This window comes from Pyrus communis, chromosome 1 (assembly GCF_041283825.1).
Source record: "Pyrus communis isolate YQ-2024b chromosome 1, ASM4128382v1, whole genome shotgun sequence".
In the NCBI taxonomy this organism is placed as follows: domain Eukaryota; kingdom Viridiplantae; phylum Streptophyta; class Magnoliopsida; order Rosales; family Rosaceae; genus Pyrus; species Pyrus communis.
Window position 1 is genome coordinate 16,245,200 of NC_142565.1, and position 12,317 is coordinate 16,257,516.

Here is a 12,317-nt window from a genome sequence, read left to right on the forward strand (position 1 = left end):
AAAATGTGTTTGGGACCTATCGTTCCTACACTGCCCAAGGTAACCCTATTGTGTTACAAGTGGGAAAGGAAGCGTAATGAGATGAATGAAATAATGCGATATGATGTACACCTTACAGCGCAAGGTTTGTCTCAAACGTCCTGTGATTGATAGCATCATTATAAAATGTGGTTAGTGTTTTCTCTATGGGGATATAGATATGGAGATTTACATGTAAGTTCCTGAAGAATCACATGGACTGGTTCAAATAGTTCTAAACGACGGAACACCCTCTTCACTTGTTTGAGGCGTTTACTTATGAACTGAAATAATCCGATGGATTTGGTATACCCATCTAAGTGGTTATTTGATCAGTTAGGGATATGAATTATGCCCTTACATGTTAAATTATGAAGTCTTATTCCAAATTGCTAGACTTACAGTTTATGTCGTTGCCATAAATCTCACTAAGACTCTAGAAGAGCTTGAGAAAACTACCTCGCACCTAAAGATGGAATTTAAGATGAAGGATATTGGGAAAACTCGATTATGCCTTGACCTGAAGTTAAAGCATTATTCTAATGGTACTTTGGTCTACCAATCGAACTACACCTCGAAGGTGTTACCTTTGAGTATACATGTGATCATCCATACGTTATATGCAAATGAGACCCTTGAAAAGGTTATGGAATCTGAAATTCCATATCTGAGTTCAACTTTGCGCTTCATTGTACTTAGCTCATTGTGTTAGACATGGCATCTCGTTCGCTATTGATCTATTGGTAAAAATGCAAAATCGGTCCTACACGCAACCACTAAATTGGTATTAAAGACGTACCTTAAAGGTACAATGAATTTGGGCAAATCCCAACGCATCTCGAGCGAATCCAACCCCCCTGATCCTTGAAATTATTCTTGCCTTGTATGTTATGCTAACGCTGGTTACTTATCAAACCCACATAAAGCAAAATCCACGAATGGCTATGTCTTTTCTGTTGGGGATATCCTAATATCTTGGAGGTCTACTATATGACCTTAGTTGCAAAATCTTCGAATTATTCCAAGACTCACCTCACTTCACTATACCACAAGTGAGACATGGTTAGGAGTTCTTGTTGAGCATATTTGAAGTAGTTGCTGTGTTTTCATCCATCGTTGAGTCCCAACAACGATCCATGAAAACTATGCCACATGTATCCACCTGACCAAAACATGATACATCAACAAAGTCTACGCCAAGATATATTGCGTTTACATTTACATTAGCAAAGCATCAGGAGATTGACGTCACACAAGCTGATCCCAGACAATTTTGCCGACCTCTACATGACGTCACTGCCGAAGCCAACCTTCTAAAAGCTTGTCCAAGGAATTGGTATGCCTAACTATTTATATGCAATGCTTGTAGTTCTCAATTGGAAGTTACGTCAAACTCATGGGGAGTATCCAGAAGTATACACACTTGATCTTAATGTACTCTTTCTCCCTACGATTAGGACCATTTTTCCCATTGGGTTTTTGCTACCTAACTAGATTTTAACGAAGCACCCATCCTGGGCTGGTCATACCCTTGTGAGCTCTTCTACTTGCTTCCAAAAGACGGATAGTTTTGACTTAATGCAACTTCTCACTTTTCTCCTTAGTCTATGGGTTTTTCTCCCACTTTGGGTTTTACCATAGTGAGGTTTTGTGAGTTTTACCTTTGTATGCATTCTTCCATTGTTTTGAGACTCGCATTCGCTTATTGTGTTGACGACTTCATCAACTGTACTTACTTCATCGCTGAAGACCTGATGCGCCATTTGTTTGAATATGTACACACTCAAGGGGGAGTGTTGCAGTCCTTTTAGATTAGGAATGTGATTGTGTAAATCCTAACATATCTAGGATATCCTTATGGGATTCTACCATATCTCTTAGACTAGATATTATCCTATTAGGGTAAAGAATTAACCTTCCCTACTACTATAAGAGCATCCCCAGTGAGGGGCTCTATATGGGGCTAGAAAAGTGGTGGATATAGCCCATTTTAGAGCTCCGAGGAATCTTTGGGGCTTTATAAAAGAATCTCTCTTAATGAGGGACTATATCTTTCGGGCTCTATATGAGGCTATATATATATATATATATATATATATATTTATGTTGTAATTTGATTAAGCGATGAATTTTTTTTTCTTTTTTGTGTGAACTTTTCTTAAGTTGATTTTTGGACATGCTATCTTAAATTTTTTTTGTGAACCCTCCAAGCTAAAAAGTTCAAATTGTGACAAAGTTAGATTTCATCACTTATGAATCGTTCGTTGGATTAGATTCCCTTATCTCAATCTCATCCGTTGAAAGAAACAAACCCCCACTTCGCCCTTTGAAATAATTTGATTTTCACGTATAACACAACAATTTACCTAGCACCAATTGGCAAATTAGTATCATACAATTTTGAAAAAAAAAATTATTCAAAAATTTCACCCATCAATGCCTATGAACGTTAAATCAATTTGAAATTTTAATTCTTATGGAATTTAAAACAATCATTAATTAGCCAAATTGCAAGAAAAATAAGTAAGAAAAAAGAATTTAAAAAATAATAAAAGGAGAGTATAAGTGTATTTGCAAATGGAGGGAGAGTGATAGAATTTTGCTCACATGAGTTGCTACTTTTTTGTGGGACCCACTATTTTTTGGGGCTAGATGTAGCCCGATTTTATGTTACCCAAGAAAGGAAGTTGCTAGCCCCAGTGGTGGATCTAGCCCCATTTTCTGGCTCATTGGGGAAGAAATTTCTCGCTAAGGCTAGAAATGTGGTAGCCTCATGGAGGATAAAGCCTCCATTGGGGATGCTCTAAATAAGGCAAAATCGGGTGGAATATAACACACTTCACAATTACACATCTCTCTCTTCTCTCTCGATGCCGCACTCTCTCTCTTTCTTTTTCTCTTTCTCTCTCTCTCTCTCTCTCTCTCTCTCTCTCTCTCTCTCTCTCTCTCTCTCTCTCTTTTTGTAGCCTCCATAATTGTTCAATGAATTATGCCTACAACAATTATGAGATATAACATGCACATATATGAAATATAACGTATGTTATATAAATTTAATTCAGTTACGTATTAGTATTTTTGTACATTATAAAATATTACTTATGCCACGTTATGCAATTCTTTATTTGGTACTCACTACCAAGTAATTAATGTGTTGTGTTATCCTTATGTTGGTACGTACCAAATTATTGGTACGTGTTGTTATCCTTATTTTAATTATAAAAGAACGCTTATTTTTATTTTTAAACCTGTATAAAATGATGACTTGAAAATTAAAAAAAAAAAAAAAATTTATTCCATCCAATTAATCTTCATCTCATTAGATATAATTAAATGCTTAAATTGAGGAAGGATGAGATCCATAAATATAGCAATAAATTAATTAATATTACTGAATGCATTTTTGATATGGAGATGAATTTAAAATTAAAAAAACACTCAAGTTAAGAATGTACCTGGAATATAGAGTTTAATCAAGGAAGTTTTAATGAAAAGGGCCTGGACCAACAAATATTTAAGCAAAAACCATCCAAAACTATTGTCCACAGTCCAAACTTACAAGCCCAACCAACTACAAATCTACAGTTCCGTAAATACCCCTAAATGATTCGATATTGTCCTAACTCTTCACCAACCTCAAACCAGCGCGAAACTACCATAATAATTCTTTGTCTTCCTATCAAATCGAATTCCCCCATTTCAAAAACCACCAAATCAAAGTTGAAAAAGGAAGCATTTATCAGAACAAAGCTGCAGAAACAAGTTCAATGGCAAAAATTCTGTTGAAACAAACTGGCAAAAAAGCGGTGCAAAACGTACCAAAACCTCCATCGGAACAAACCGGCGAAAAATATGTGGAAAACATACTAGAACCTCCATGTGAACAAACTGGAGAAAAAGAAGTGCAAAACGCACCAAAACCATCGTCGAAACAAATCAAAGAAAAACTAACACTGTTTCTGGAAAAAAAAAACTAACTTTGTCTCTGAAAGAAAAAGAAAAAAAAAACCAAAATATAAAACTGTTTCTGGAAAAACAAAACACTATTTCTGGAAAAATCAAAACATAACATTGTTTCTGGAAACAAAAAAAATAACACTGTTTCTAGAAAAAAATCAGATACAATGTTTGTGTAAAAACTAACGCTGTTTCTGGAAAATTAAAACTATTTACGGAAAAATATTAGAACCACCATTGAAACAAACTGGTGAAAAAACTAACACTATTTCTAGAAAAAAAAAACTAACACTGTCTCTGGAAAAAAAAAACCAAAATATAAAACTATTTATGGAAAAACAAAAAAATAACACTATTTCTGGAAAAAAACTAACATTGTCTCTGGAAAAAAAAGAACAAACATAAAACTGTTTCTTGAAAAACCAAAATATAACACTGTTTCAGGAAAAATAATCAGATACAATGTTTGTTTTGTTTATGTGCAAACAAACACTGTATCTGAAGAAAAAAAAACCAAAATATAACATTGTTTCTAGAAAAAAAAAAATAACACTGTTTTTGGAAAAAAAATGTTGGCAAAACTGTATCTGGAAAAAAAATACATTGTATCTGAAAAAAAAAACTGAACAAAAAGCTAACAAATCTCAAATTTATTTTCTGGAGAAACAAACGATGAACTCCACTAAAGAAGAAAAATTGAAAAACAGTACCTCGAATTCTTCTTTTCTTCTTCATCAAATTGAAAGGTTAATAATCAGATGAATGAGGAGGGAAGGGCAGAAATTCACCTTTGACTTTTTTGCCGATGTCGGTGAAAGTGCAAATCCCTTGCTCATCTTTATAGAGAAGAGACAAGAGACAAGAGAGAGAGAGAGAGTGAGAAATTTTGGGAGGGAGGGAGAGAGAGAAAGTGACAAAATCATACTGTTTTGCTTGTAAGAGATCGTTTCCGATTTTCACAGAGATGGAGACGGCTCAAAAATAGGTTTGGGGTCAAAGCTGTGGTTTTTACGTAGTGATAAAAATGGAGTTGCTATGTGAGATTAGAAAGAAAAATGGAAGGTTTTGAATGTCAGGAAGAAAATGGGGGAGAGAATATGAGAGAGATCCATAATGAAGAGAGATTAACGGACAAAAGCTTGCCGTTAGGGATAAAATCGTAAGCTCAATATTTGGGCTATTTTAATTAGATTGATAGTATTGGGCTTTGTCCTAACCATTAAATAAAGTTATTACATGGTTTTTGGTTAAAACTCAAAGTTTTCAAACCCTTTTCATTAGTTTTCCTTTTAATCAAAGCTGAAAGCGCTTTAATCAAAAGTTGGACAGATGAGTTTAGTAAATAAATGTATAAAAAATGAGGCATCTAATTCTAATTTTCTCTAGACCAAATCCCCATATTTTGTAAATAATCTGGACATAGAAAATGAGTTAAGATTAGGTTAGATCAAATGTTCGATTACTCCATTATAACGGAAAAAATTAAGCTCAGAGGACTTGAAACGGAGCTTTACTACTACCATATATGTGTGTGGGGGGATAGGAGCAGCATATCCTTCATGAATTATTCATGCTCCTGTTCAAAATTGTTGATGCTTTTATAATGAATTCAGCATACATGTAGAATGATGGGATACTCATGAGTTTGACATGACTCTGGGTACATGACTCTAGTACCTACTTTTTGAACTCATAAACCATTCTTTACCATTCTTGAAAGATAATTTGGCATAAAAATAAAAACTAAGCTTCAAACTACTGCGTTCTGGATTCAAACCTACATGTGGTGAAACAATGAGGGTAATAATTGATGTATGGGGACATGAATTTACCCTGGAAGTAGGTCTCAAAGAATCAGTTGTTGAAATCAAAAGGAAGATGGAACAGCTCTTGGGCATCCCAATGGCTTCACAAACCCTAGCAGTGTGTGGATGGGAGTTGGTAGATGGACTAGACATGGAAGATTATCCAATTGTCACACCAGGTACAAAAATCGACCTCACCGTCAAATCCATGGAACCGACTACCATTCCGGTTATCATAAAAATTTCAGAGAAGCAGCACCAGATACAAGTGAGTAGAACAGAAACTGTGTACAGCCTTAAAGAGAAAATCCACATTATTGATGGCACACCCATCAAAAGAATTTCTCTCTTTTTCTGTGGAATTGAGTTGGAAAACGATTTTTGCAACTTGAGTGAGTACGGTGTTAATGAATTTTCCGAGATACTTTTGTTGCTCAAGACCATGAATCGAATAAAGAGTGACCCTCCGTCGAGGAGGTTGAGTCTTGTGGTTCAAACATCCTCGAGTTTGCTCAATGCGACCAGCATTCCAGTGAGAATCAAGGACTCGAACACAGTTAATGAGCTGAGGCAACTGCTTCTGAGCAGAAAACTTCTTCCGATTGACGATTATTTGTTCATTCATAGGCAGACGACTATGCGAGAAAACTGCAGCCTCAGGTCGCATGGTGTGGAAGATGGAGATTCCATATACGTATTCAAGGGGACAGTCCATCGCAGCGGATATTAATATGCAAGACAATAGTAGTTCCATAACTGAAAATCAATCTTATACTAGTCATTAGCACTGAAAATTTATATTCAATTTCGTTACGCAATTCAATTATTTTGTATTAACCATCTATAACACCATCAAATACAAGAAAAGCCTAATTAAATTTCGAATGCGCTTAACTCCTTTCATGCTTTCACTCTTTCTACTATGCATTCTTGTTTCTGCGTCAATAGCTTAAGCAAAACTACAATTTGCTCTGCCGTTTCATGCTCCAACTGAAAGGGGGCAATACGCGTTCAGTTGATGTTGCGATCCATCTTGAACTCCGTTGTCAGTCATCTGATGTTACAATCACTCTCAAGAATGAAGATAAGGCGATCTACTAAGGGAGCTTCTGTGGAGCTTTACTTTCCCATTTTACATCACAAAGCATCACAGCTTCCAATTCTGCACACATCTGCGATCTGGCAGCCCTGGGGAGCTTCTGCTGGGTTCAGTTACCTTGGAATCAACCGACATATACATTTGAGCATTTGGGTGGAGCAATCTTTGATCTCCAAGTGAGGTACTTACACCCTGCAGTTTCATCATACAGTGATACTTTGGCGGTGCAATGGCACCTGCCTCTGTGCATAGTTCTACCACTGCCGCAGTATGCCCATATAATCCCCTCCCTTCATTCAAAAGTACTTGAGGATCTTGAGTCTGCCGCCGCCATACAGTCTTTGGAGGCACAAGATCATCCATATTTGCCTTTCTCCAAAAATGGGTTCCCTGCCAACTTTCATACTTAAACACTCCACAAAGTCGAGCCTTATGGCCAGATGGCCCAATATGAACTTCTGAACAATGTTTACAGACTTTTGCTGGATAAACCATCAGTAACTTTTCCACACCATCTCTAAATATTTCCCATGCCCTCAAAGTTCCACTGGCAACCAGAATCAGCTCATCGGGTGACAAAGACTCAGCTCCATCAACACCAAGGCAATCACTTCCTGAGTTCCAATTTAAATGATTTCCATCATTCGCACCTGATTGCCAGCATAGCTCCACAACTGCGGGAACACGTTCAAAGTCAAACCTCTGATGGTGTTTTATAATATCCTGGAACATGTGCTTAAGGTGAAATGCCTCTACTGGAACAAGCACATCTTTCAAACCACCAACTATCCATTCATGAACCCGATTCTTGCCACAATGTTTGAAACCACAAGTCTGAATTAAGTGGCCTTTACTTTGGACAGAACCTGCAAAAAGTAGGCTTTTCTTTTGAGTAACAGAAATTGTTCAAATAGAGCAGTAGGGACCAGAGGGTCAATTAGATAACTCTAGTTTTGAAAACACAGCTCTCAAAATAACATTTAGGAAGCTCAGGAGTCAGGAACATGGCAGATAAAGTGGTCAAATTGTTTCTAAACAAGAAATCAGAACATAAACTCTGGAGCTTCAAAGTCGATATTCTTCCACGATACATCAGTAACTATGTGATAGAACAATAAAGTGCCCGGTAATTCAAAGCTTAAAAGTTCATATGCATCCCTTAAAAAAGTATTTAAAAAGTAAAAGCAATAAATACTTGGCAGACGAGGGATTTACTTGCACGCCAAAACTGGTATCATTTTGAGGAGAGTAGAGACACCTTGCATAACAAGCCTCCGGGAATCAAGGACCTCCTCGGCCAACTGGTACCATGGCAGGCACTGGGTAACCTTTAGCCCGGTTTTGGATTCTCTTCTGAATCATAGGCTTTAGCTTCCTTAAGTCCATCTTTGAGCTGTAATACCTTGCAAAGCTGTACATAATTTTGCCATTGAAATTGGAACTCTCGCACAATTTCTTCCTCAGCGCCATAATGTCTTTGCAGTGCCAAAATTTTTACACAGATGTAAAATCACATCTGCTCCACAAAAGGGTAGACAAAAGCTAATGAGTAAATACAGAAAACATAACAAGTACAACATATACAGAGAGTCATTTAGAACAAAACCAAAAATTGATAATTTTATGGTGTAACAAGCAACAAGCTTAGCACATAACAACCAAAAATAGAACTCTTTAATCGACCCAAAACCACTGCTTTTAAAAAAAATACCACTTTCCAACAGTTATGTCCCCTGCACCGAAGTTTGAATCACTATGGACTTCACTTTTCCACTCATTATCATAAAAATGAAATCCACAGATGACCCAAATCCTTAGACAAACCAGATTGCTCAAAAGAACAGAACCAACCACATTAACCACCAAAGTACAACTCTAATCAATCTAAACCTGCTGAAAGCATACTAGTTTAGAATTTTGCGTGTGTCAAGAAAAGTTCAATAGATAATATGCAACATGACCCAATTCCATAGACAACCCAACTTGCAAAACATGACCAGAACCTTCAAATTACAAGATTAAAAAAGAAAACAATATCCCTCAAATTTGATAGTAATTCATATAAATTACTATAGTTTTGTACATACATTCAGACTACATATATACAATATTGATTCAAAATCTCAACTCAAAAGCAATGTAATAGGGGCGTAGTGAACGCAAATGAAACCCAAAATTACCAAAATTAAGCCCTAAATTCAATGACCCATAAAATTAACATCAACTAATGAGAAAATGAATCAAAACCAATCAGTCAATTAATCATAGAAAGAAGACAAATCAGAATCACCACTCAACCAAGTGCCTTTGCAGCTCCACTCCAATCTGCCGAGCCTCCTCTTTCTTTTCTTCTTTCGGTCGCCTCCTCTATCTCCCTCTGCCTCCGTCTGACACTCTAACCCTCTGATAAATGAGGATCCTCATTCCTCTGCATCAGTCTTCACACTTCTTTCTTTTTTAATAAGGTTTGAAAATTTTGACTTTACGTAAAAGATAAAATAAAAGGTGAGTAAATAGTATTATAATTGATTTTTTAGTATAAAAAATATAATTTTTTGTTAAAATAAATAGTAACGAGAGATTTTCGTTAAACTTCTCATTCTTTCTTTCTTTTTTTCTTATTTTATTTTATTTTATTGGGCCTAAATTTAGGCATGATGATGCAAATTTCTCTTCTTTTTTTTTTTTTTTTTTTTTTTTTGAAAACAATGATGCAACTTTCTTGCGTCCTCACTAATCAAAATCATCCTAGGCCTTAAATTATTTTCATCAAAACTTGCCCTACATGCATCCACACAATAAAAAATATAAAGGATAAAATTACATTTTACATCCTTAAGTTTGGATATAATTACAATCTCATACAATATTTTTAAAACATTTCAATCGCATATATTTGCTTGCATTTTATTACAATTTCATACATCTGTTAAAAATTAAGAGAATTGTTATTAGCACTCCAAAAATCTCATTCTACACTCAACTTTCTATATTAGGAAAGAAAAATACACTTGTGAGGAGTGTAAAATGAGATTTTTGGAGTGCCAATAACACTTCCCAAAATTAAGTTAAGTTTACATTTAACTAATGACATGGCAAAATCTAAAGTCCACACTTATGCTCACATGGCTGCCAACTTGTCCAACATGGCCAAACAAATAATAAAAAATACTTAAGAATTAAAAAAAAAAAATCAATTCATTTAGTATTTTATTTTAAAAAAATTATATTAAAAAAAAAAAACACCAAGGGGCAGGGCTCGTATGCCTGTGATGCATTGCTTTCTCTACGTAACACTCAATTATTGGAGCAAGCAGCAAGCAGCTATTGCACTTCGTTATTGGAGTAGCAATAAGAACACATTGCACTTCACGGTCCACGGCTATGACAACGACACTATCTAGACGTTCCAAGACCCTGATCTTCCTCGCTTAAAACAGCTTTGCCCCATTCACTCTTAACCTCGAAGGCCGCGGTGGCCTCCACGCCTTCATCGTCGACGTTGGCCTAGGCTCAACGATTGCCTCTCGTTTTTTAATTTGGTCAAACAACAGACCCCCAATTTCAGGGATCCCCTACTAAGGCTTCCAATCCCACTCAACAATCTGAACTTCCGAAATTCCAATTTCAGGGATCCCCTACAATAATGATTCAATATTTTCTCAATTTCTAAAATGGAATAAAGAAATTATATTTCCCACATTCCTTGCAATTTCTAGGGTTTACATTCATATGCTTCCATGGCCGCATCGTCCTACCCGTGCTACACGTGTCATTACATAGCTAGACCCTCCACGCCTCTCACTTCTAAACCATCCCCGACGGACAAAAGCAAGTTGGTGTTTTTGGACCGGAGGTAGCAGTTTGAGTTGGAGGATTTGATGTGGGCGTCGGCAGAGATGTTGGGGTAAAAGAGACTGGGGACAACGTACAAGGTGGTGTTAGAAGATGAAAGCATAATGGCGGTGAAGGGGCTCAAGGACGTGGCAGTGGTGACAATGTCTGTGAATGGGCGAGGATGGCGACAAAGATGCCGCCTAGGTAATGATCTTCTTGAAGAGAGATGCAAAGGGATATTAGGCCTTCACCAACTGAATGCTGGTTTTAGCCCTCTGGTCCTCCAAAAAATTAATATTTTAATGAACAGTACAAGATCATATTTCTTACCATCTCCAATTGAGGGCCAAAGGGCAATAAGACTCGTTTTAACCCTGTCACAAAAAACCACCTCCAATCGAGGGCCAAAGGGCCAAACATAATTTATTATTTAAATTTAAAAACTACAACAACTTAAATTTAAGAACTACAAGTAAAATTTAAAAAATACAACTTATATATTTCAAGTCAAATGTGAGGTTTTATTTAGAGTATAAAAAAAATAAAAAATAAAATAAAATAAGGGAAGTGGGTGGGAAAGTCCCACATCGGCTGTCGGAGAGGAAGTAGAAAAAAAAAAATTAAATGGAAGTGGGTGGGTGAGTCCCACATCGGCTATGGGAGAGATTTAAGTAACCAAACATGCTTATAAAAACCACATTCCAACGCCCAACTTTGAACAAATCACATTTGGGCCTATAATTAAATATTTTTAAAAATTTTGGGCACAAAAAAAAAAAATTCAAATACAACGGCTAGTTAACGTCAACTAGCCGTTACATTCAAATTTCTAGCCCGGCCCGAGGCTAGTTAGCTGGCTAGGTTGGGCTAGCCGGTTGGCCCTTTGACCCTTTTTTGTCCAGTGGGGCCCATGAGCCCTTTGTCTTAGCCCTCGGTTAGAGACGGTTTTCGGGCTATTTTTGGTCTTCTAGCCCTCTTGACCCGTCGGTTGGAGATGGCCTGAGATGCATATTGAAAGGTGGGCCCACTTGACATGAGAAAAATTATATATATTTTTATACTATTTATATATATTTTTTTATCTATGTGGAAAATTTTGATTGCCACGTCATCAGTTAACTATAAACTTAACATAATTTCTAACGAAGGTATGAAATTGTAATGAAATGTAAGTAAGTGTATGAGATTGAAATATTTTAAAGATATTTTATGAGATTACAATTGTACGGGTGTAAAATGTAATTTACCAAAAATAAAATAAAACTAATGAAAAAAGTTTCAAAACTTTGAATTTTAACTAGAAGTAATTTAATAACTTTAATTAATGATAATGACAAAATAAAGCAGAAAAAAAAGAAAGCCAAAAGCATGTGCACGCCAACCCTTGTTCAGTTTCATAAATAGTACCCATGTTCAATTTAAGAAATAGTTAGGCTCAATTTAAGAAATAGTGACGAAGATGAGAGAGTCTCGCACGTCAGTTTTTTTATTACTTTATTTTATTTTATTATGTTAAACTTTTGTCATTTTTATTAAATATAGTTATATGATGATATTTGGTTCAAATAAACTTAATCTTGTTGTATGCCTAATTTACTGAA

General features: G+C 36.0%; 1 protein-coding gene and 1 pseudogene across 3 annotated transcripts; one reads left to right on the forward strand and one right to left on the reverse strand.

Moving 5' to 3' along the window:
- The first annotated feature begins 5,769 nt into the window (after positions 1 to 5,769).
- LOC137720039 (polyubiquitin-like) lies at positions 5,770 to 6,510 on the forward strand. Its single transcript, XM_068459037.2, has one exon. The coding sequence runs from the start codon at positions 5,770 to 5,772 to the stop codon at positions 6,508 to 6,510; it is 741 nt and encodes a 246-aa protein (XP_068315138.2).
- Positions 6,511 to 6,564: 54 nt separating this feature from the next.
- Positions 6,565 to 9,350, reverse strand: LOC137721362 (APO protein 4, mitochondrial pseudogene; annotated as a pseudogene). 2 transcript variants are annotated; one of them, XR_015965686.1, is made up of 3 exons: positions 9,170 to 9,350; positions 8,095 to 8,395; positions 6,565 to 7,745 (listed from the first exon to the last, which is right to left on the reverse strand). The product of XR_015965686.1 is annotated as an APO protein 4, mitochondrial pseudogene, transcript variant X2 (transcript). The 2 variants fall into 2 exon arrangements; XR_015965682.1 differs by lacking the exon at positions 9,170 to 9,350 and having other exon boundaries at positions 8,095 to 8,329.
- Between the last annotated feature and the right edge of the window lie 2,967 nt (positions 9,351 to 12,317).